At 37.5% G+C, this 26,260-nt stretch overlaps 1 protein-coding gene, 1 non-coding gene and 1 pseudogene across 2 annotated transcripts; 1 reads left to right on the top strand and 2 right to left on the bottom strand.

Annotated features, from left to right (window-relative positions):
• The first annotated feature begins 3,365 nt into the window (after positions 1 to 3,365).
• On the top strand, positions 3,366 to 7,164 carry LOC148959872 (uncharacterized; annotated as a pseudogene).
• Positions 7,165 to 7,302: 138 nt separating this feature from the next.
• On the bottom strand, positions 7,303 to 17,359 carry LOC135694966 (uncharacterized). The gene is made up of 4 exons (XM_065213873.2): positions 17,173 to 17,359; positions 16,825 to 16,996; positions 16,405 to 16,553; positions 7,303 to 11,345 (listed from the first exon to the last, which is right to left on the bottom strand). Exons 1-4 carry the CDS (start codon positions 17,357 to 17,359, stop codon positions 11,203 to 11,205), a joined length of 651 nt encoding a protein of 216 aa, XP_065069945.2. The 3' UTR covers positions 7,303 to 11,202.
• Positions 17,360 to 26,114: 8,755 nt separating this feature from the next.
• Trnac-aca (transfer RNA cysteine (anticodon ACA)) lies at positions 26,115 to 26,187 on the bottom strand. Its single transcript has one exon. It is a non-coding gene; the product is annotated as a tRNA-Cys (tRNA).
• Between the last annotated feature and the right edge of the window lie 73 nt (positions 26,188 to 26,260).

The following is a 26,260-nucleotide window of genomic DNA, read 5'->3' as shown; positions in this document are numbered from 1 at the left end:
TTAGTGGAAGAACTTTTTTCTCAGATTCCAATGCGGAACAGGTGTGTTGAAGCGTGTTGCAACAATGTCTCAGATTGTGACAAAGGCATTGCTTTACACAGAATCCCATTTTGTGGTGATACGTGCCCAGAAGACATGAAACAACGACAGAAATGGATGGAGTTTGTTAAGCAGAAGCGGGCTAAATGGGTAGACACGAAACATAGTGTAATATATTCTTTGCATTTTGCTCCAGAGATGTTCGAGAGACGATTTCCAATGAGCGATGAAGGGGAGAAGCCACAGTTACCGTGGTTGATTCCCGACGAAATCAGTTGAGCAGCGTATCCTCCAATATATTTTCCTGCTGGTGAGGACGATAGGCCTAGTCGGAAGAGCAACCGAGCTCGAAGAAAGGTGGGTCACAGTGTCGATATTTAAGAAGCTAAGTGCATTAAAAGTCAATTTTATATCAAATGAAGGTTGCTTTTGTTGCAATGGCATGTAAATGGCGAGCTGTCTAAGGAACACTAGAAGACAAGCCTGAGTGCGAGAAGACTCTGGGGCGTTGGGCCCCTTTGCATGAACTTGATTTAAAACTATGAAATTTTTTACCAGAAACTTTCATTTTCTGACAACAAACGAATTTTATTGATGTTGAATTGATGTCCAAAGGGAACAACCTATTGCTCCAACAGGCAGCAACACCAAAGTAGTTTAGTTGTCAGCTGTTTTCATATTTTACCCTGACTACCTAGTAACTACTCATACTCATATATTTCTGCCCAATTTTTCTAATGACAGCTGGTTAAAGATATTCTTAAAGTTTCACCAAGAACAAGTCAACAAGCTGAATTTGAAAAAGCCATGCATGATAGTTTTGAAGCTGAAGATGTAAGCCAGACAGAGATCTTCGATGCTGAAGAAATGAACAGTGAGGCATTAGTTGAGAAGGAAGTCCAACCTTTTGAAACGAAGGGGCAAAACAAAGTAGTATGTTTGAGATTCTCTTGTCAGATTTATTAGTATCTAGTAATTTATCCAAATGTACCAAAGGCAGAAAGTCAAGTCAAGTTTGGGAATAATTCCTGATGAGAACAGTACAACCCAACATTTAAAGCGAAGTTGTCTCCAGGCTTACATATGGCATCAATGCACACAGCAGATGATTAAGTATCCTCCATTAACTGAAACATGGGGATGGAAAGAAGAGGAAACGGGGATAGTCCCAATTTGGTATACGTGCAGCCAGTTTCCCCCAAATAACAACCAGTCTGACACTGGAAGTGGTGATGATGGAGCAGAAGTTGTTGGTGGAAGTCAAAACAGTGAAGCACAGATAATAGTGACTATGACTTTGATGCTGACTCAGATGACTAAATTGAGTTGGACTATAATAAAACCTTCATATTTTTCAAATTTTGGTATGATTTTTTGCCATTTCATTATGTGAAATTGGATTCTTTTATTTCATAGAGCCCTATCCTTACTTGTGGGACTCTGTCGTTACATTTGTGTAACTTTTATAAGGTTTCTGACCACAGTAACTTTGTTGGTATGGAGCGAAGCGCCAAAATTGTTGATTTATTTTTAGTTCTACCTCCTTAAGAGCACCATTTTGAACTTTTGATGATCATTCATGGCAACAAACATGTCTACGATGTAATAGGACACTTTGATGCCAAGTAATGCTTTTCTTAGAAGATTATATCGGTGCATTATGGCCAAAACAGTGTAAAAAATCCGCCATTTTGAATTTTTCGGCAAATTTCAACATGCCCCAAGTCTTAATCTTTTCCAAAATGTTTCTTGGCAAGGAATCCGAAGAGAAAACCTTGACAGTAAAAAAGGCCTAATTTTTCCAGCAAATGACCTGTCTATAAGTCACCACAAATTTTCTGTAGACCAGAGGGCTGTTAGAGACAGATTCTCAAAGTTAGAGAAATATTACAGAAATAGAATGGTAAGTGAGGAAAGGGCAAGTGGGATATCCCCTGAAATGACAGAGCTTGATGAAGCTCTTGAAAATATTCTTGAATTAATGTAGGAGGCATCAAAAACAAGGAAATGTATGTACAAGAATCAGGAGAAAATTCAGCAGCAAGTGGCAGGGGCTGTTAGAAAACGATCCATGGAAACATTGGCAGAAACATTGGAAAGAGAAAGGAAGGGACGGGAAAGATAAAGAAAAGACGTTATGTTGGCTTAGATACAATTGATTATCTGAAAGACAAAAATTGAGAATGAGAAGCATTTAATGGAAAAGAAGTTAGGACTAAAAGAAAGGGAACTTACTGTTAAAGAAAAGGCTTTGAGAAAAAAAGAAAAGGAAGTTGAAGGGAAAATACATTGTTGTAAAAGTGAGAAGTGGCAAAATAATATGCTGCTGCAGCTTGAGGAAAGAGTCAATTGTTTAACTCAGCAACATCAACAGCAGCATATTATTTTGCAGGAGATCAAAGAACAAACTTCTAAAATACTTTAAAACTTTTCAAAAGCTTTTCAGACTAAAATGGCATGAGATGGAACATAGAGGTCTATTTTTAATTTAAATTTCTCATTATCACCTTCAGTTCTCTTCTTTGCCCCCCTCTGCCATCAATGTTATGTTTATCCTGCTGGTCAGTTGCTTCTTTTGCTAGTACTTTTTGCTTATTTACCATATTTGCTTGTGTCAAAGCTGCAGCTACATTATTTTCTCCAAAGACAATTTTTATTTTATGAGTTGTTTCTATTCAAGATTGAATCCTTATTTCTTAAAACATTTCATTAGCAAGAATTTGAATATTCCAATATTACTAATTTGAACATTCAAATGATGGCTCAACATTGATGTATTTCTCTAAATACACTAAAAGTCGAAAAATATTTTGAATGCCAAGGGTCAAACCACTGCGGTTTCCAATTGAAGATTCCATTTCTCGATATTGAAAGTTCTTTCTTCCATCCTAATAGAATGAAAACATTTTTCACAGTCGCCTTTCAATTGCTGGAAAAGGTGATGGTGTTCTCCTAGCAGCTCCTGCGTTTTATTTATAGGGTGAACACCAAATCTGCGAAAATACCAGTCTGGTTACACAATGAGAAAAGATAAAGAAAAGTGACTGAAAAGTGAATCAAGAGGAAGGCAATCATTGGAGCAGCTTGGTTGGTGCAAAAGCTCAGAAGCGTCAAAGACCCAAGAAGATGATTCCCTCACGTCCTGTTGAGAAACAGGTTGAGGGAATAACTGCCGAGCATGAAGTAGAGAGTGAAACAGATTGTGAGCAAAAACAAGATAAAAAACGAATCTGCACCAAAAAATGATTTGCCAGCCAGTGCAAGTGCTACAAACGTTGAATATGAGGCAAGAGACCATCATCGATCTGTTTTGATGACACTTCCCAATGGAAGCAATTCACTCACTGGCTGTACTGGGTCCTCCAGCACACCCAGTAAGCTTTCCAACAGATAGTAAGGGCCGCATTTTTCCAACAAGCGTATTTTAAAAAACTATGCCCAATGGAGAATCAGTAACAAGAGATTGCCTGGTTTGGAGTAAAACCACTAGAAGTCTTTACTGTTTTTCCTGTTGTTTGTTCAATGAAGTGCCACTTCTGCTGCCCGTTCATTATTCAGCCGCAAATTGGCTATAATGACAACTGGAGGAATTTGTATGACAAAGTTAAATCTCATGACCAAAGTGTAAACCATGCAAACAGCTACATCAGCTGGAAAAATTTTTTGGTGTCACTAGAAGTGAAATCTGGAATTGATAGCCATTTTCAGAGAAAATTATGCAAAGAGAAAGCTCGATGGAGACAGATATTAATATACAGATATTAAAGGCTCTGCTAGGTGTGACATATTTTCTTGCAGAACGAAATCTAGCTTTTAGAGGTTCAAGCTCAACAATTGGAGAAATTAACAATTATTAACAATTGCAACTTTTGCGTTTGTTGGAATTGCTTAGTTCATCCCATCCAATTATTAAGCAACATCTTGATGGCATAAAAGAGCATCAGATAAGAGGTCAAAGGAAGCAAGGCATTATTTTTCATGGCAAACCCAAAATTAATTTATAACATTGTGCGCAAATCAAGTTGATCTCCACAAATCTTATTATTATGGCCTCATTGTTGATGAGACACCTGGCATTTCTCACACAGAGCAGTTGACTTTTGTTTTGAGGTACGCCATACTGAAGTGTAGAAACTGGCACGTTGTGGAGAGATTTCTCACACTAAATGATTTTGAAAAGAAGAAGGGGAATGAATTGTGAAAATTCTACAAGAAAGGAATATCGATTTAATGCACTGTTGAGATCAAGGTTATAACAATGGTTCGAATATGTCTGGATGTTATAAAGGTGAACAAGCTGTGATTCTTCAGAAAAATTCACAAGCAATTTATCCTCCTTGCAGTGCCCATAGTTTAAATTTTGTGTGGTTTACATGTTGTTAAAGCGTCAAATGAAGTCAAAAGTGTGAGAAGGAAAAACCGCAGGATAGGCTGTCCGCCGGATTCTGTGAATCTTGCAATGAGATTTTAAAATGAAAGGTATACAGGAACAAAGCAATACGACGACGAGAATCCAATGTCACGAAATAAATTTTCAAAATAAATTAAATTTAAGAGTATACTAATATTTCGCCCCGGCATACAGGGCTTCATCAGAGTAAATGAAACAAACGAGTGAATGGATTTGAAATGTGAGATGGTGGTGCCGGATTGGTGGATGTTGAATGGTTTGAATGCAGCGCAGTGGAGAAAAAATGGGATGATGGAAGTGGGGGAGGAAAAGGTGGTGGGTGATGTAAGGGGATGTGGGTGGTGCTATGGAGATTGATGCAATGGGATGATAATGATGACTATAAACATGAAAAAAAAATATAATAATAATAATGGAAACATTTCATTTTCAATTCAACTTAAACTACAATTACAAATCTCACTATTACAAGGTAATTTGCAATTGGCTAGCCTGGTTTTACAAGAAAAAAACTATAACAATCATAAGATAAAAGGAAAAACTGAGAAAAATTAAACAACCAAAATTAAAACGGATGTAATTCCGGATTTGTCCATGGTTTATTTTTCCAACAAAATATGTAGTACGTGGTACGGATGGCAATGTTGGAAAGTTTAGTGATGAGATACCGTTTTTGTTGTTGATCGATGGAGAGAGAGTCACACATTTTGAAGAAGGAGATGCAGGAATTGCCAAAGATGCCAAGAGAGCTCATAGAAAGATTCACAAAAGAGACACATTTGAACTTTCGCTGTAAGTCAGATAGGAGAGGAGCATACTTGCTGTGTTTTCTTGTTGCATTTGTGTCAAGATTGGATTCAAAACCAACAGTAAGCTCTAAGATGTATAGGTAATTGTTGTTAGTCTTCAAGAGAAGATCTGGGCGAAGGTTTTCTCCAGTTATGTTTGATGGTGAAAGATAGCGTAGATAGCGTAGATGGTAGATTCATTAACAGCTTTAAGAGACATAGCTAGAAAGTTTAAGATAGAGTTATGACGCCAGGTGTATCGGCCTTGTTCCAGGTATGTTTTGCAGCCAGCAACAACGTGAAGGAGGGTTTCTGGCAGAAAACAGAAAGAACAGTCAGAAGTCTGGCTCAAGTTCCACTTTTTCAAGTTTTTCTGTGTAGCATGGGTATTGTTTAGGTACCTTATGGTGAAATTGGAAATATTCTGAGGCATGCTACTTTGCACCTTGGACCAAAGTTTGTTTATTTGTGGAAGATCCTGGTTAAAAAGATGTGACAATAAAGATCCTTGGGAAGTTAGAATGTTTTGCAGACGATCTTTATGTTCTTGTTGGACAGCCTTTAATGCTTTTTTTGTGTTCCTATATATATCATATTGTATATTTCTGCTACTGCTGGTATTTTTCCATAAAGAGCAAATGTTATCGTTTGGTGAAGATTTCAATGCGTTGCGTAAAATAGTTTGACACTGTAGGAATTTGGCGGATGGTAAAGTTAGGCTGAGTCCAAACTGGTTTTTAGAAAGAATAATGCTACTCAAGGTAGCACTTATTGGGAGGTCGAGCCACTGGCGTATGTATTTGGATACGAGGCTGTCAAGATTCTCGACAACCCACGTCTTTGAAAGAACTGCTACAGTAAGGTTCCAAGAGATTTTAGAAAGAACAAAGTTGTGATAAAGAAGCAACTTATATTTTGCATGTAGAGGCTGGGGATCAATTTGTTTGAGCATGTTGGACAGTGATGATAAAAGATTAGATTTATGTTCTTGGTTTGTCATTTCAAAGTCAAAATGATGACCGAGGTACTTAAAAGAATTTCCATTCGAGACAGGTGGTATAGATTCGTTGTTTATGAAAAGCTTAGGTTGATACTGAAGAGAACGTGTGGAAAATTTCTTTATTCCAAAAGTGATGTATTTATCGACACGTATGATCATGTTAGCCCATTGGCACCAGCGAGTGAAACAATTCAGTTGAAGTTGGTTTCCTTTCTTATTGCTGGTGATAACAGCAGCATCGTCTGCGAATTGAAACCAATGGACTGGTTGAAACATACAGTCGTTCTGATCATGTGGGGAGAAACCTAACTGTTTGTATTTTTCAGCTTTTATGTACTGTATGAATGTGTTGAAGCATAGATTAAATAGTAGAGGACTGAGGCAGTCGCCTTGAAGAACACCGCGGCGGACTGGAATAGCAGGAGTATTATAGTGGCTTGTGATGATAGAGGTTTTAAAATCGGTGTAAAGGCTAGAGATAAGAAGTTGTATGTTGTCAGGGATATGATGGTAAGATAGTACAGTGGGTATCAAATTATGATGTACTTCTCCAAATGCATTTTTAAGATCGAGAAGAGTGACAACTAGTGAGCGTTGCTTGATACGAGCTTTGTTTATGACCTGAGCCATCATGGCAGTATGCTCTAAGGTCCCTGAAATATTCGAGGTGAAGGCTTTTTGTATTTCGTGCTCAATGAGACCATTAACTTTAAGAAAGTTGAATAGACTGTCACGCAGGCATGATGTGAAGATTTTCAAAGGCAGTGGCTCAAGAGTGATTGGCCTGAAGTTTGCTGGATCGTCATTGCTACCCTTTTTGTGAATTAGGATAGTACATGCCTTTTTCCACTCTAAAGGAACTTTTCCAGAGAGCGAGATATTATGAATGATATTTGTTATCAAAGAGCGTGAATATGGACATCGTTTAGAAACAATGATGGAAATTTTGTCACGGGGACATGGAGTGGCTGAAGATTTCATACGCCGAATTACTGATGTGATCTTTTCATAAGAAGGAGGCTCCAAAGGAAAAGGGTGGTCAGGCTCCCTAAGAGATGGAATCCATGAAGGAATAGAAAAGTTTTTTTATGGCAACAGAGAAGAAAACATTTTAAAGAAATACTGAGAGCATTGATCTTTGGAAAAGGATAGCAGCAGAGTCGAGCTTGTTTAGAGAACGTGTTTGATGTATCCCCAAAAACTGTTTGAAATGAAGTTATCATGATTTGAGATGTTTTTAACTACGGTAGAAGCAGATGAGTTAAGTCGTTGTCGTAAGAGCTGTGAAACGTATTTAATATTCAATGACAGTCACGCCGTTTCTTTTCAATAACTGTAGTTCTTTTTTCAATTTTTTGGTAGCATGGTCTTGATATTTTGCAGCAAGTTCTTCATTTACTTCTTCGACAAATCCGCAAGTATCTCTGAAATAATTATAAATTGCTTATAGTAATAATAATAATTGTGATGGAACTGAGAATAATGGAATGTTGATGATAGTAATGGTGATGATGATGATATGGTGAGGGTTGTGAGGGCGGCGTGATATTGTTTTGTAAAGTAAACAGTCAGTGGTTCTGTTCATGCCGCTGGGGGTAACGGTGTTCGCCAGGCCAATGAGATATTGCTCCTTAGCTCGACGAATACTCTCTCGTTTGTCATCAAGTCTAAGTAGTGGTGTGATGGCAAGGTCGTGGATGGTGTGTGCTGGGCTGCAGAAATGTTCTGCAACACCAGACTTGTCTTCTTTTTTGTTGATACTGTCTCGTCGGTGTTTGTTAAATCTGTCTTTAAGTCGTCTGCTAGGTTGTCCAATGTATTGGCAGTTTTTGTTTCCGTTATGTAGACAGCGTTTGCATTGTAATGCGTATATGACGTTGGTGGAGTTGCAGTCCAGTCATTGTTTTATGTCGTAGTTTTTGTCAGTGTTGGAAAAATTAAATGTTCTAATACCGTCTGTGATATGTTGGCATGTTAAACAGTTAAGCCCCGTTCAAACGATCTCGGCGTTTCACTTGACTTACTCTAGATTTTTGTCAACAGTAAAAGTCAAGAGCGTTTGAACACCTTGTTGAGAGCAGTCGAGCGAAGTCAAGAGCAGTCGAGAGCAGTCGAGCGAAGTTTGAACACGTTTAAAAAAGTCGAGCGGAGTCACACAACATTCCTATTGTTCAAGGTGTTGTTCAGCGTTGTCGAGAGCGTTTGAACACCTTGCTCAACAAAGTCGAGCGTGCGCATGCGTTCTTCTGATTTTCTGATTTTGCCCGCCAAAACACAAAACAGCGAAGTTCGTATTGTTGCAATCGAAATGGAGGACGAATCATTCACAGTTTACAGCATTCTCTCTCTGCCTTCTCAAGAAATCAGTTTAGGAGAAAATGACAGTGAAAATGGCAATGACAGGCTGGAGGATCTTGACGAGAGGCCAAAAACTGTCCTCCTCCAGCTGTTGAACAAATCAAAACAAAAAACGAAAGCCTCTTGCGAAATTTGGAAGAAATCACCAAAGACTGAGTCGAAATGGAAAAATGGACTCAACGAAGTGCCAAGTTGTCAGTATGCTTTCACAGCATCTTGCCACTTCACATAATCGGACGAAATCGAGTGAAAAGTTGAGATCGTTTGAACAACCCCCGCACGACTACACTCAACACTGCTTGACAACGCTCAACAAAAATCAAGAGTAGTCGAGTGAAAGTCGAGAGCGTTTGAACAAGGCTTTACGTCGCGAGTGGCATTTGTATGAACCTATGGAATCGCTGGGTGTGGCATTTTTAATTTTGGCACGAACCAGTAAATCCCAGAGGTTTTTCGGTCTGCGGTAACTAAGTATGGGTGCGTCTGGGAAGGCTTCTTTACATGTGTAAGAGTTTGGTAGTATGTCAAGGTTTTGTTTGAGTATGGTGGATAGCTGTGGCAAAGCTGGGTGGTAAGTAACAACAAATGGCGTGCAATGATTAGTGCGTGGTTTGGTGGTCTTGAGGCAGTCTTGTCTGGTTTTCTTAGCAGCCTTCTGTATTTGTTTGTTTGTCTGTTTGGGTTTGTAACCCGGTTTTGTCAAGTATTGCAGTAGTTGTCTCGTGCGATATTTGAACGTTTCGTCTTCGGAGCAGATCCCTCATAGTCTTAGGGCAAGACTGTATGGAATGGATTGTTTGGTGTGTTTGGGGTGTGCGGAGGTGCTGAGGAGATATTGGTGTGTATCCGTGGGTTTAACATAGAGATCTGTAGAGAGGGTATTATCATTATTGATGGAAATAGTGACGTCAAGAAAATGTATGGATTTTTTGCATTGTTCTGTGGTGAATTTGATGGTGGGATGGGTGTTGTTGAGTGTATTGATGAAGTTGGTGAGTTTGTCTTGTCCGTGTGTCCAAATCATAAAAATGTCGTCGATGAAACGCCACCACACAAGAGGCTTGTGCGGGGCTTTGTCAAGGACTCCTATAAAGATATTGGCGTAGGGTGGTGCCATTCTTGTACCCATCGCTGTGCCATGTTTTTATAGAAAAAAGTTTCCGTTGAACTCAAAGTTGTTATTTGTCAGTATAATGTTGATGAGGTCGCAAACAGTTTCTGTAGGGGGAGTTTTGGAGGTGCGTTTGTCAAGGTGTAACCTGGCAGCTTGGATACCTTCTGTGTGAGGGATGTTGGTGTATAAGGATGATACATCAAGGGTGACAAGGAGAGAGTCGTTGGGAAGTGTGGAGATGGAGTCGAGTTTGTTAAGAAAATGTGTGGTGTCTTTGATGTAAGATGGCAGTTGACCAGTGGGTTTAGGATGTTGCTGATGTATTCTGAGATGTGCTCTGTAGGATGGCCATTAGCTGAATGTAGAATCTGGAGCATGTTGGTTGTTTGGGTGATAGGTAGGTAAATGTTTCTTCGTTAATGTGGTTGTCTTTTTTCATCAGTCGTAAGTAATTGGTCACTTTTCTCGTAACTTTGTTGGTTGTATCTTTGTCTTGTTTTATGTAAAAAGTCTTGTCGCTCAGTTGTCTGTTGCATTTGTTAATGTAAAACTGCGTGTCCATGACTATGACTCCTGACCCTTTGTCCGCGGGTTTGATGACAATGCCAGTGCGTCTGGTAAGGTTTTTCAGTACGTTCCATTCCGTGTTAGAGAGGTTATCTGTTATTTTAGTCGGCTGTATGTTTTTAATGTCGTCGTCGATTTTGTTGATGAATGTGTCTAAAGCCGGATCTAAGCCTCGTGAGGGTGTCCAGTTGCTTTTCTTTTTGTATACAGTGGTCGTATTGTTGCCAGAAGAGTTTCCATGTTCTATGTCTTTATTCTTGTCTTTGTCGTTGTTGTGGAAGTAATGTTTTAGTCGTAGTCTGCGTTTGAATTCAGTCAGATCTGCATTGAGTTCGTTCCAGTCTATGTTTTGTGGGGTGGGGCAAAAGTTGAGTCCTCTTGACAGTAATGTAAGTTCGTCATTGGTAAGGGGGGAAGTCGAGAGGTTTAGAACAGTGTTGGTTTCAAGTGGTTGTGTCTTTTGTTTTGAATGTGTTTTTCTCTTGGCTCGTCTCGTGAATGATGATGGTGATGGTGATGGTGATGGTGATGATGATGATGATGATGATGATGATGATGATGATGATGATGATGATGATGATGTTAATGATGATGGTGATGATGATGATGGTGATGTTGATGAATGTAGCGATGGTGATGTAAGTGGGGGTGAAGGTGATAATGATGGGGGTACTGGTAGTCGTGAAAGTGATGTTACATGTCATCTCTGGAACAGGTTTGAATATAATATCGAAAAAGTCAGGCGTTATTTTTTGAAAAATTTTAACTTGGTAAAAGGAAGTTTAAGGTTTCTTTTTCACAAAAGGGAACTAATAATTAGAACATCTATTTGAAAGGTAGAAATGATATGGTTTTCGTAAAAATTTTTCACTATGTTCAAATCTGAGTGTATAAGCATGACAAAATCAAACAAGCAAACAGGTTATCAAGATAAAGCAGGTGAAGGACATTTTCCTCGTGGATGACCATTCATGGGTTGATGACATTTGCAACAAGTGCTTGTGCAGTGTTTCTTTTTGCTATTCGTCTGTTGCTGCTCATCCTCTTTAAGTTTGTATTGCTGGTTTGCTGTAAACATATTGTTAAAATTATTGCATTCATGTGGGAAATACAAGTTAAAATACCTAAATATTTTCTTATATTGCATTCTTTTATAAGTTTTTCTAGGATACTATGCGAGGTTCTATGTTTATTACCCCAATAAAGAGTTATGCTCCAAATGTCACAATTATATTCAACTTTCAAATGTACAAAGTTGTTGTTTAATTATATATATTTTTTGCTATTATTCATGGACATGCAACACCCATGTCCATTTTATCTATTTAATTCCTATAAATTTATTCTTATTGCATATCTATTTAATTCCTATAAAAATGAACACTAGTATCAATACAATCAAATTTGGTAAAAACAATTTCTATACCGTATGCCTAACTATCATTGCTGCGTTCCTAGATGCGAAAATGATTCAAGATATCAAAGTAACTTGTCATTTCACTGTTTTCCGAAGAATGAGGCAACCAGAAAGGTGTGGATTGCAAAAATTCGAAGAGACCCCGGACGTGCTTTCAGCATTACAAACCACACGGTCATGTGCTCGGCCCATTTTAGGCTGAAAGAGTTGAAGACGTCTCAAGCAGGAAAGAGATCACTAAAAAGTGGTGCTGTACCCACAATTTTTTCATGGCAGGAAGAAAAAACGAAAAGGAAGTCTCCACAGAAGAGGAAACTTTTGGTGAAGACGGACTATGGAGCTGTTCGTTACGAAGAAAACGAAGCCACTGCTGCGGCCTGCTCAGAGGGTGATGATCGGACAGAGGAGCAACTTTCCCTGGAGGAAAAACACGAAAAAGCTTTGAAGAGAGTTCAGGAACTTACAAAAGAGGTCGAAAAACTGAAAATGGAACGATTTGGACTTTATAGATATGCAGCTAATGATGCAATGATTTGCTTTTATACTGGCTTCCAAAGTAACCAGTTGTTGAGACAGTTTATTCTTGTCATTCGCCCAACTGCCCTTAAGATGACAACTTGGCAGCAAGTCCAGAGACAAAGGTTATCTGGCAAGGCAGTTACAAAGAGCACTGATTTTTCGCAACATGCATCATGTTTAGAAGATCAGCTGTTTCTTTTCCTCTGTAAACTGAGGCTTGGCTCATTTAATCAAGAACTTGCAGACCGTTTTAACACCTCAACATCTACTGTGAGTAGGTACATTATAACTTGGGCCAATTACTTACACTTCTTTCTTGGGGCAATACCAATTTGGCCTTCAAGAAAAAAGATTGATCAGCATGTGCCAACCTTTTTCAAAGAGCAATATCCTGCTACAAGAGTTATTTTGGACTGTAGTGAAATCAGATCACAATCTCCATCAAGTCTGGTCCTACAGTCGGAATTATATTCCAATTACAAGGGCCACACAACTTACAAAGGGTTAATTGCAATATCCCCAACAGGGGCTGTGACCTTTGTTTCACATTTATACACTGGAGGAATTTCAGACAAGGAAATTACTTCTGTGAGTGGAATTTTACATTTGTTGGAGGAAAATGACTCTGTCATGGCTGACAAAGGCTTTGAGATAGAAGATCTTTTGGTTAAATACAAGGCAACTCTAAATATTCCACCATTCATGAACCCTACAGGGCAGTTTTCAAGTGATGAGGTGGAGAAAACTCAGTCAATTGCAAGGTTGCGTATTCATGTGGAAAGGGCTATAAGGAGAGTGAAGGAAAATCATCTTCTTGACAAGGTTCTACCTTTAAATATAGCAGGGACAACAAACCAACACTGGACAATTGCATGTCTGCTTACAAACTTTAGAGGGGACTTGTTTTGAAAAAGCATTTTTATAGTCATGTTCCTATATCAACATAAAATTAAGAGCACTACAGTAATAACCTTAAAATTTAAATTTTTTCAATTTAAATTTTTGTTAACAATGGCTGGCAAAAAGTATTCAAAGTAAAATTTATCAACTTTTGATATAACATTTAAAAAAGTTGTTTCATCAAAGTGAATTCTTTCAACAAAGTGGTCTTCTGGGCACCAACCATAAAATCACACCACTTCAGGCCCGTTATCCCAAGCTGACCAATTACTTGGTAGTAGTACTCATGACAATCATTGAGGTGTATCTTGCCATCCTTTTTTTTCAGGTATGGTACTTCTGTGATTGTTTGTTTATCAGGGCACTTTATTTCAAGAAGACCGAAACATGGGTCTTCAGCTGGATCATATACTTTATAATGAGGTTAAGTCCCTAAGTATGGTATTCCCCAGTTTATACAAAAACCAGCTCTGTAGAGATTGACTCCCCTGTTATTCATATATGCAGAAGCAGCCATTTTCTCTCACAAGCAATGCCTCTTCTCATCGCAGCTGTTTGTATATTTTTTGTACTTACTAAATCCAAAGCAAGTTTTGCAAAATTATCACGACGTGAAACAATCCGTTTGAACTTAGTTGATGTTATTCTACTGCATCTCATTTCATGCCATAAAGGAGTAACTGATTGCTCTCTGGTCTCATTTTCAATTGAAATAGCTTCCTCTTCGGTCACAATGTTCTTTTCAAAAATTTCTAAGCTATTTCTGTCAAACACAGTCGAGTAGACTCTACTTAGAGAATACAACGGAATGGCTGGGAAGGTAGGTGTATCTTTAAGCTTGCAAAAGTTGTCAACTTCCTTCAGTGGAAAATGGTAACTGATAACTGAGCCTTTGGGTAGCATTCCATAAGAAGATGAAACTAGGTTATCTTCCTGATCTGCATCCAGAATGTAGGAAAACTGTGTTTTTGGGCCACTTGCAAAGGATTTTTTAAAGTCTGCAATAAATTTTTTTGCAGAATAATCTTCATCTTGCAAAGGGTTATACACAGTGGGCTCAATGCATATGGAGTTGTCTCTTTCTTTTGTCCTCTTGTCTTCAATTTTATCTCCTAAAAATGAAATTTAATTTCATCACTTTCAAAGCTTTAAAAGACTCAAATTTGAAGAAACAGATTTGAGCACACAAAGGTTACTTCCTTTAAGCAGTAAAACAGGTTGGGTTGTTGATTAAAATTGTCCTAACATTTAACAGAGTCCTAGAAATTAAAAGAGATAAACAATAAATAAATCCTAGATTCATATTAAACTTGAAAAATATATAAAAGAATTGATACAGAAAATTTAGACTCTTGTCTTTGGGGAGCTAGTTCTCTAAAATAAACCCAGCTGGATAGCAAAAAGTAATCCAGCATGACAAACAGGCTTTGAAAGAATTTAAGGACCTATTTGCAAGTTGAAATAAAATTAATCATACACAAAATAAAACAAACCATTTGACTGAAGTTTCTTCTTTGCAAATTTCACAGGCTTTTGAATCTGCAGAGAAGAAATTGGCTCAGGATTTATATCTTTCGTTCTTGGCTTGTGCCAAGTTTGAGGTAATGATGTTTTGGAAACATTATTTGGCAAAACCTGCAATGTATAAAAAAATAATCTAAAGGTACTTGAGAGCAAGAAGAAATATGTATCACAAAGCTAAAAAAGAAGACATTATTGCAGATTTTGTTTCATAAACATGTACAGATTAATACTAAATTCATGTTTTGCATTAAAGCAACTTTAAAGTATTATGCTCTAAAACATAGCTTGATAAAAAATATTTTTGACTAATTGAAGTTGTGAGCCAAGGAACGAAAATAACAAATTGATTAAAACCAAGGGAAAGGTAGGAACACAATCATTTACACGGAGAATAAGATCTACATGCACCTTAGAGTGACAGCGAAAAGACCCACCCAAATGTTAACTAAACATGGAAACATACCTTTAATCCTAGGGATTTGTAGTGGACAATCTGGAACAAAAAGGCAGACTTGTGATTGCAAACCCCTTGCATGTGCAACTTAATGCGTCTACATGCACTTTCCCGGCATCTGAGGAAAGGAGAACAGCCAAAGAATGCGGTTTTTCACTTTTTCTCATCGAATGGTAGCACTTGCTCACTATTTTGCATTGCGTGATTTCGGTTGTTTCATTGATTCTTTTCACTGAAACATAAAGAAAAAGATGTCAAGAAACTGTAACTCATACTACAGAGAGGTAAATAATCAAAATATAAATGAATCAATGTAGTAAATTGTACAACAGTATTGATACCAACCCTTTATGTTGTGGATGTATCCTTCCGTAAAGAATTGGTACCCTCTCTCTTTGATTTTCTGTGGTACCTTCCCTAAAAATTTATACACATCCTCATATGAAATGTTAGGCACGGACACAAGACTTCTAGTCCACGACGACTGCGAACCCGAAGCACTTTGCTGCTCAGCAACATCACAGAATAGAAATGACCAGAAGGGTCACTCGTGTCGGCATCCTTTGTTGCAAGTTCACTCGATTTTTTCTGGCGCCGCGCTGTCTGTACATACAGTTCTCGTTTTCAACCGTCATGAAAGGAGGCTAGTAGTCTAGGATGTTGCACAATCGAAGGCGTGTTGAAGCAAATTTCAAAACAAGCTCCCTTGAATATCACTGGGGCTGCACTTTATACCATCATGAAGCAAAAGGAGAGTGAATAAATCACAGAGGCGCTTAGTTCGTTATGAATCGTGAGTTTGGAAACAATATTTAAATTCCCTGTTAGCTAATAATCAATACTACAGACTTCCTACTACAGTTGTGAGATGCGAGACCACCATTGATAGCAGTATTTTCCGGTTATAAAGCAATATATACAGGGCAAGATACTAGTTTAATTCTGGTTCAGATCGTTGAATTTGGTTTCCTAGTCCCATCTCACATTATTGTGTTGTTTTTCATCGATGTGCTTTGTTCGTGCTTATTGTTTGACATACTATCCTCGTTTTGGTGACGCATGCGCGAAAAAACTCACGCTGAATCGATTGGCAAAGAGTGACCCTTCTGGTCATTTCTATTCTGTGGCAACATGCTGTTTTTCTTGTTCTTCTGGTGCTTGATTATCACGATCCGCCATTGTATCTGAAGCTCGAAAGATTTCTTGCCCTGGTGGCCTTGTTTTCATAGTAAGCGGCGCAAGGGTGAGATGGGTGTATTAGACATTCAACAATTAGAAATACAATGAACACAATATTCCAATGTTCTGCTTACTATATGTTGGTGGAACAGCTACTTCTTTGACTACTTCTTCTCCAAGCTTGAATTTTGGGTACACAACATTGTATTGAAGTGAACCATCTTGCAATTGGTTTTGCTGTCTCAAAACATTCTCATTGAAATGACAAATGGCAAGAATATGCCTGAAATGACAAATGACAAGCTATCAAATTAGATATTTCACTGAAATTCAAAGAATCATATGACTCAAAAGTAAATACATATGAAGAAATAGAAGAATACACAGAAGAACAATTTTTCTAAATATGTTAAAATATCCAGCTCTGTTTTAGGTAGATTATTAGGTAGTGACATTCTTGAATGATTTTTTCCTTGAATGACAATGAAAAGTTGAAAAAAAATTGACAGAGACTTTGAAATTTATGAGGAATAGTTGACATATTTCTTTAATACCTGCACTTTGTACCAAGCCAAGAAAAGTGTACCATTTTTGGGTGCGATTGGTTTAAGAGGGAATGAAATGCTTCCAGACAGCTGGTTTGTGCATCACTTGAAAGTTTGCGTACATCCTCAATTACTTGATGGTTCAGAATGATTGTTTTCAGACGGTCATATGGCTGAGTTCCTGTGGAGAATTAGAAAATATTTGGTAAATGTTGTATAAATTTCATTTATTTGCAATATGATTAATTAACTAGTGTGTGCATAAAACACTTAGAAGTTCCTTTAATTAAAATTAAACATTCGAAGAACCTCTTCAAAAAAGAGATGTTTGCAAAAAAGATTAATATATAAACATACCAACATAAATCCAATCCCGTGCCTCTAGTTCATCATGAGCACATTCCTTGTAGATTTCATTAGGATGATTATCATGCTTGTCAGCAACATGCCTGATCAAAGACGTCCACTTTGCAACAATGAGATTACCAAAGCCTTGCTGTGTTGAAGTGGCCGACCAGTACAGGTGTTTCTTTATTGCCTTCATCCAACGTAATAAAATTTCGTTTCCTTTCTCCGGTCCCACAGTTCTAATCTTCTTAGAAATGCCTTTGCAGACATGCCAAAGATCATAGAAATGTGTTGTTTGTGGTTCACATTCATGAATCCATTTGGCAATGGTTCTGTGGCGGTCACTGACAAATATAGATATGTTTGAATTGTTATCCTTAATAAACTTGAATGCACGCTGTGCCCCAATGGCTCCATGTTGTTACTACTACCAGCTTGGTTTGACTGGAAATAAATAGGATTCAAACTTAATTATTCTTATCAACTTCATTAAAAAGTGGTGACAGCTAAATCTTAGAATTTTATCATTATACCACATTTAAAATATAAATAGATGCAAATGAGAAATATATATGCATGGGGCTGAAATTGTGGCACAGATAAATTTTTTTAATGAATAATCATTTGCCAAATGTTTACTGTCATTCTTAGAGTTTTAATTTAACTACTCAATTAAAGCATTTTAGAAGAAAAACTAGGTAGAATGACAATGGCTGGTTTGTACAAACCTGTAACAGTTCAAAATGGACCAATTTTGAGATGCTATTGCAAAACATAGTATACGTTCCATATTTGGCATTATGTCCCATGGAATCAAATCGTTCATCACCTGACCATGTCACGTCGTTAAGATTTTGCAATCTTTTGATCAGATCACTTTGGTACTTTTTCCATTGCATGATAACAGAAGAAAACAGCAACTTGCTCTGATGTTAAAAGTATGTCCTTGGAGAAATGGCAGATAAACCCATATGCTTGAAAGCAAGAAGTATTTGGCTTATTTGAACTTCAGACATGAGAATACCAAAGCTCATCATCACATTTCTCGCAGGATCCTTCCCAAAAATAAATGGTTGGCTGTCCAATTTGTAAACCTTGCTACAGGTAAGACAGTCCTGCACAACTGTTACCATTGAGCCTCTTGCCAGCACTTGAACTTTTGGTTGTTCATGTTTGCAATTAAAACAGAATAGGCTGAATATCTGCACAAGCATGCTGTAGAAAACAACAAATTTTGTCACTGCCCCAATATTCATCCTCAGGCCCTGTGTCACTGTCAACCCTAGAATAAAAATATCATCAAATTATCTTCTACCCTGTTTTTAGACAACAATTGTAGTTCATTGCTGATATGATAAATGGAAAATTAGATATAAACTGAAAGGAAAGTGAATCTTGGGAAGTTAATCTACTTACCAAACTTTGTTATTTTTTGATTCATCAAACTCTTTATCATCATCAGTATCATCAACATCCGCATCATTCTCATCATCTGTAGAAAGAGCTGAAGTTTCTAAGGCCCAGGTTAAACGTCGTGCTTCTCATGCGCCGAACCTAATTGCTGAATTAAGTACATGAGAAGCTCGACGTTTAACTTAATTAAGTTCGACAGAATCGATTAAGTTCGACAGAACGTCTCTGGCTCGACTTGTTCTGCCGTGCCGCACGGCAGTAGCACGACACGAAGTTAAACGTCGTGCTTCTCATGTGCCGAACCTATCGCATAAATTATTTTTAATTATTTTGAACGTTAAAACGAGGTTAGGCATGCGCAGATGAGATAGGAAAAAGGCGCCAACATCCTTATGATCATAATACCATGAATCACATGGCTGGCAGCAGTTCTGCTTATAACAGCTTCATGCAAAAACTGAATAGTGTCAATGAGACATCTGAGAAAACTTTCACGAAACTGTGATGTTGAGTTATGAAAACTTTATTATCTAACAAAATACTCTTAAAAGTTAATATCTTAAAGGTTAATATCTTAAAAGTCAAATTGGAACCATAACTGTTAACAAAGAATAATGAAAAGTCACTGTGTTCAACTCTGTGTTTTCATCTATGATCATTTCTTAGAAGTCTCAGCTAATTCTTTTGCCAATTTGGACTCAAGAGTCTTCCTTATTTGAACTGCCTTGTTATCACGTGCATCAAAAATCTTTCTGCTGGTACTCATGAGAAGAAGGTCACGGATTGTTGCTGTCTCTTCTTTGACTGCTTTGTGGGTCAATTGATACATCAAACTTTGAGAGTGTCTCCACAATCAAGGCAAATATTATGTAAAACTAAACAGGCTAAGGTAGCAACTTTGATTTCGTAGACATTGCCCTCAGACTTTCGCAACAAGAACCGCCATCTTCCTTTAAGCTGGCCAAATGCTCCCTCAATGACCATACGGGCACGACTCAGTCTGTAGTTGAAATAGCGTTGTTCTTTTGTCAAAACAGCATTGGTGTAAGGTTTCATTAAAAATGATTCAAAGGGGACGGCAGAATCTCCAAGAATAAGAGGGGGGATTTTAACAGCATCTATTTGTTGGCAGATCTCTGGAATCATTTTTCCATCTTTTATCTTCTTCCACAAAGAGGTTGATTGCAAAATGATTGAGTCATGGGAATTCCCAGGGAAGCCACAACTTCCCCAAATGAAACGATATTTGGCATCCACTAATGCCATTAAAACAATTGAATAGAAGTTCTTGAAATTGTGATATTCTTTTCGAGAACTTTGGCCACCAGGTGGGCATTTAATGGGGATGTGGCATCCATCAACAGCTGCCCAACTACAGGGAAACTGCCAAAGCTCTTCCATATCTAATATCTTGCTCTGGAATTCATCTTCAGTTTTTGGCATATTATTAGATACGAATTATTCCCAAAGACAGAAAACAATTACTTGGGTGACCTCGTTGACAATCCTTGTGACTGTTGAACGTGCTAGGCCTACCATTTCCCCTATGCTGTAAAGATAATCCCCTCTACCAAGACGATAGAGACAGATTGCCAAACGAAGTTCTGGAGAGATGGGTTCTTTAGTAAGCGTTTGTCTCTCAAGTTGCGGTCTTATTCTTGTCAGTATAAATTCAAATGTCGATCTTGATACTCTTAGTGTTTGCTTGAATCGTTTATCGTCGTAGGTAAACCACAGTTTCTCCCACCAACCTGTATTTCTTGGCAACCTTCTGCATGACCTAACCCTAGCCCATGATGTTGTCAACTCGCCAAATAAATACGTAGCTGCCAGCAGAAACGACCTCAATGTCAGTAGCCTCTGTTGTAGAATAATGGCCATTCCTTTAATCAACAAATTTCGACGCTTACGACGCTTTGAAATTAAACTTTTCAACAGTAAGGTTTTCGCTCTGCGAGTTAAGGCCATTTTGAAAAATTATGTTGATCTTTAATCGATGGCTGTTGCTTGGATACCACCCCGACCGTAATTTTCTGCGCATTAGGTTCGACCATGGTTCGACGTTTAACTTGGCGGCCGCGCTAACGTCGCGCTTCTGGTGAACTCAATTGTATTAGGTTCGGCACATGAGAAGCACGACGTTTAACCTGGGCCTTATTCATGGTAATCCATATCCTCCATGTTAATGTCTTCTGTGGCATCCATGCATGCCTCATCATAATGGTCTTCTTGCTCATGCTATATGTAACAGACAATTTAATTTTTTTCACATTTTATACACAGTTGTTAATGATGTGGGTACAATTAAAAAATTGTCCACTTCTTGTTAATGGCAACTAGTACTTTATAAAATCTGAAAAACTGTCCAGTTATAAAAAAAACAAAAAACAAAGACATGATGACAGGAACCTCAGAAGGAGGGCTAGGGGGGCTTCACCCCCATCCCCCAATAATTTCCAAAATGTACCTGAAACTATACAGAAATGCCTTGATCTTGGTTTTTAGCATGCTTAGCCCCCCAACAAGGTTTTAGCCCCCTCAATCTGAAATATGCTCCATGGGCCTTGTATGCTGGAGCATCTTACCCCCTTCCCTTTGATAGTTTATGAGTATGCATTTAAATTACAGATACATCCAATTAAAACTGGAAAGAGAAAGAGGTGAAGTGTTTCAGTAAAGTACAAAAGTTGTGCGAAAGGGTAATTCTATATTCAATGGCACCTCTGCTTTGAGGTTCAGATTGCGATCCCTTCATTATGTCTAGCATTACAGGCCTACCTAAGCATTGTCGTTTGAGATGTCAGCAGCCAGTTTATTTTCTTTCATTTTCTTTCTCAGCCGCCACAGTGCTTTGCGCGAATTTAGTAACTTTTTTTTCAAAACACTGCAGCCTTGACACACATAGATTAAAGAAGTAGGCGGGGCAGGGACCTCGTCGTTATCACTACTAGCGGCTGTTGCCAATGAATCCTTACTCGCATCTGTTGCTGCTAATGAATGCCGTAGTATCTTGAATAAAAAATTAGGAATTTTAAAATTTAATCTAACTTTGATTTAACTCGCTATAATTCAGTTGAACAACACTTTAGCCAAACAACCAGTGAAAAAAAACCGAGTAGAGTTTGTTTACATTTGCAAATGAATGAGTCTCACCTGTCTGGTACTCCGGGCAGAGGCCTCTTCGCTAATTTTTTCAACAGAATTTGCGATGTCAACAGTAGGAACAGCGTCAAACTTTAATTTGTTCCTTATGCCAAGTTCTTTTGCGATATCTTTATTCATCGCGAAGCAGTTATCTTCAAAATGAACAGAGCAGAGGATCAATGATGACGAAGGGTGCCACTTCAGCCTGTGCCGGCGAACAAAGCTTACCAACTTCAAGTACCTTCCCAAATCCGAATTTTTATCAGGAAAAGTGTCTATAGAAGCCCCTTCCATAAACTGTGTGTTTTTGCAGCTCTGGCCTCCAGGTCCTCCTGCAACACAAGATCTTCCGCCGCGTTTTGTACTAGGTTTCTTGTTCCCGCTATTAGACACCATTGTGATATCTCTGCTTGATCATAACTGTGACGTCACAGAAAGACAATTTTTTCACACGAAAACTATCAAAGTCGCGAACTTTGAGGCACCATAACTTTAAACTGAGAAACCATATAGAGGTTCTGTTTTCAGTTTTGTACTCAGCTGATTGTCAATAATTGAAAAAGGAAATAAAATTTTGGACCATTTTTTCATTGCAGTAGCCCTTTAAGACGAAAGTTCAGGTCATCTTAGATATGATTTTGATCAGATAAAATCACACACAGGACATGAGAACAAGAAATTTTGTTATTTTCAAGGAATATTCTCTATTGAATGATATATTAAACCTTCAAAATGCAAATTTAAACAAGTAGCCAAGATACTCTAACTTTTAGAATAAAATGTTTTACAATCAATCAACATTAAATTAGAGTTCAAGAATCTTGTTAAATAAACCTTGATCTTTTGTAGCATATTCATTCAGGTCATCTTTTTGGCTCAGCTCTGTAGATACCCGTGGACCATTAAACAATTGGCTAGATTGGTGCTGGGCCCTTTGTGTCCAGCAGCCTGATTGCCCAAAGTGGTTCATTCCAGTGGATGCCTGAAAACCAGATGACATCCATTTGTTAGGTTGTGAATAGTTCATAGCCCCATGATCCTGTCCTAAATAACCCATCTGAGCTTGGATTATCACATTACTAATCTGATTTTGTGCTATCTTGCTGGTAGTTGGATCCATCTCAAGAAGACTCTCTGTCACAAAATTGCCAAACATGGCTGCAGCACAATTCTTTCCTCCCTACTTTTTTATTAGCCCTCTGCAAAATTGACTGTGTCAAAACTTTTATGAGGTCAGCGTCATCTTCATTCTTCCTCTTCCTTGAATTCTTTGTTACACCTGTAACTGCTACAATTTCATCTTTATTTGAGGGCTTTGGCTTTGCTGACTCTTGTGTTTTCAGAACTATTAGAGGACTCAAAGTCTTCCTGATCTGGACACAAGAAACCAGTTTCTTCATCCACCTGGTTATTTGCAGCTAAACTATTAGCATCTTCGTGATCGTCCTAAAACGAAATAAATTGACAAAGTCGAGATGATATCAGATTCTTTTTTTACTTTTTCAGACACCCTGTTCTTCAGCAGAATGGCTCAATATATCAGCTGAATTTGAGTTGAAGTGGAAATACTCATGCTGTGTTGGGGCAATTGATGGCAAACATATTGCCATTCAGCAGCCTGACAAAAGTGGCTCAGAATTCTTTAACTATAAACATTTTAATAGTGTGTTGCGATTAGCATTGGTAGATGCCAATTATAAGTTTTTATATGTTGATGTGGGGGCAGCAGGGCGTGCAGGAGATGCTGGAATGTTTAATAACTCAACATTAAAAGAAGCATTACTTAACAGGTCTCTTCATACACCACTGCCCAGAAAAATAATGGAAAGCTGTATCCATTATCATATTATTGGAGATGATGCATTGCCAATGAGCTTGGCTCTCATGAAACCATACCCTCACAGGCATTTGGAAGAGGAGAAGCGAATCTACAACTAAAGACTGTCAAGGGCAAGAGGAGTAGTTCAATTTCAATTCAATTTTAAGTGTATTCTAAGCTTAATTACAATATACTGATCTAGTCAAACAATTTATCAAGATACAATTCCAGTTATACTTCAATACATACAAGGTTAAGATATTTAAAATAATTATTTGTATCTATAAAGTTATAGCTGAATGACACATGGAAATAACCCATAGGGGCTTTCGAGTCATGTGCCATCTTACATGAATTTTACCCGAAGTAATTATAAATCAATACACAATATTAATAAACAACAATAACATTTTTTTTAAAACTTTGATAAAAATTAAAAAGTTGGTTTCGAATATGATAGTTAAAACGTTACTCTAATCTATTTGTTTGTGGGAAAGGGGGAGGGGAATTAAAAAGGGGATAAAAAAGGTGGTGGAATGCTTTTAGACTTTGTTAGAGTTCTTGTTTTTCTTTGTGTGCCAATAATAAAGTATATGTAGTGGAAGGGGGTACTAGTATATTGAAATCATAAATTTTTTCAAGGCTTTAGCAAAAGTTGTTTTTGATCCTGATTGTCTGATGTCTTGTGGAATGGAGTTCCAAACATCTACACCAACATTTTTTATGAAATTTTTACCAAATTCTGTTCTGAAACTTGGTTTAATAAAATTTCCTGAGCTAGCATATCTTGTTTTGTAATTATGAGTATTTTTGGCTTTTTTGAAGAGTTTACTGATAGAAGTTTCGGCTATACTTTTGTTAATATCATACATAAATCTAGCACACTTTAGTTTGTAACAGTCTTCAAAATTTGAAGTGTTTAGGCATTTAAAAGGGCAGTTTTAGAGGCACTACCCCAGTTTAAGAGCCCATAAAGAATGTTTGGTAATACAAGAGCATTATATATGTCAAGCAATATTTTTTGCGGTGCAGAATGTCTTACTTTACTTAGGATCCCAATGCTTTTTGAGATTTTTGTATTTACATTTGAATGTGAATAGTTTTAGTTGAAGAAATTGCTCAGAAACGAACAGTTCCTACCATTGTCACCAAAAAAAATTTGTAAGAAACTTAAAATTTCTGAAGCAGTTTCCGATATCATAAATCAGCAGAAAGGTACACTTCCGTTTCCACCAAGTGCCACATCAGAAACGTTGGCGTTTCTTACAACAGAAACGTTGGCGTTTCTTACAACAGAAACGATAAGAAATGTAACATCTCCTATGCCATATTTACAGAATAAATTTACGTTTCCAAAAAACCCCAGTTTCTTACTTACAGAAAACTTCTGAAATTTAATTTTTTTATAGGCAAATGATACAGAATAAATTGAAATTTCCAATAAATTCTAGTTTCTTACCTACGGAAACGGCTCAGAAATCTATCTTTTTTATGCAAATGATACTGAATAAATCCGAGTTTCTATAAAACCCTATTTCTATTATCCTTTTTTTACCTTTGGAAACGGCTCAGAAATTTCAGCTTTATCTTATAAACAAAATATCATATTTATTAAAAAAGCTGGGCAAGTTGAGAAAATATCAGATAAATTTAAAAAAAGATGTATCAAACTCATTTCCTTGAAAATTATCAGAACATTTAATGGAGAAGAAACCAATAATACTACTAGCAATAAAATAAGTTTATATTTTATACAACTACGGATAAGAAGAGTGGACTGACATGACATGTATGGACTGTAATGCCAAGTTAAGATAAATCAAAACCAATAGATGAAACTATTAAAAATAAAATGATGGAATAAACCTATTTGATTAAGTTCTTATTATAGAAAGAGTTCTTAAAATTTACCCATAAATATGTTAGCATAGGAAGGTGCGCATACTGTGCCCATTGCACATCCTTTCATCTGTAGAAAGTTTTTGCTATTGAAAGAGAAGTTATTACTTGTCAGGATGAGGGTTAGGAATTTGGTAATCACTTCAGGATCTGTTTGTAGGTTACGTTTGTTTATGGGCTCTTGTAAGGTTTGTCTAACTGGTAGTACCCCTTCGTTAGTTGGAGTATTGATGTACAGTGATCTAACATCCATAGATATTAAAAATGTATTATTTGGGACTTCATTTATGTTGTTGAGTTTGATGATAAAGTCATTAGTGTCTTTGACGTAGGAAGTTAATCGCCCAGCAATTGGTTGTGAATGATAGTCAATATACGAGGAAATTTTGCTAGAATGACAATCTATAGAACTGATGACTGGTCTTCCTGGGTTTCCTTTTTTGTGAATTTTTGGGAGTAAATAAAATCTTGGTGTCTTTGGCTTTTTGAATATGAGTCCTTCTCCTTTTTGTTTTAATAAGTTGTTTTCTCCTACATTTTCACAAGCTTTATAACATCGAAACAGGTAAAAAGGCATAGAAAATATTTATCAGAATATATTAGAATACATAATAACGACCAAGTTTACAGACAACAGGATTTCGAAGATAATTAATAGAGAGTGCGGGAAAAGAACCGACCCGAGCGAGGCTCGAACTCACGACCCCTGACTTTGTACGTCAAGTGCTCTACCGCTGAGCTATCGGGTCGTGCTTTCAAGCCAACACCCAAGGCCGAGTCATTCACCCGCACTGCCACTCTCTTTTACCAGATACACAGGGG

Source organism: Rhopilema esculentum, chromosome 8 (assembly GCF_057945365.1).
Source record: "Rhopilema esculentum isolate cy_ngs chromosome 8, ASM5794536v1, whole genome shotgun sequence".
Taxonomy (NCBI): domain Eukaryota; kingdom Metazoa; phylum Cnidaria; class Scyphozoa; order Rhizostomeae; family Rhizostomatidae; genus Rhopilema; species Rhopilema esculentum.
Note: the sequence above shows the minus strand (reverse complement) of the source record. Positions and strands in the feature narration are given on the sequence as shown.

Excerpts from the sequence above, each read along its gene's own strand:
- LOC135694966 (XM_065213873.2), bottom strand. The coding sequence starts at position 17,359 with ATGAAGGCAATAAAGAAACACCTGTACTGGTCGGCCACTTCAACACAG. Across the intron at positions 16,997-17,172 it reads ACGGGATTGGATTTATGTTG|GAACTCAGCCATATGACCGT; the intron begins GTATGTTTATAT and ends AATTCTCCACAG. Across the intron at positions 16,554-16,824 it reads TGGCTTGGTACAAAGTGCAG|GCATATTCTTGCCATTTGTC; the intron begins GTATTAAAGAAA and ends TTGTCATTTCAG.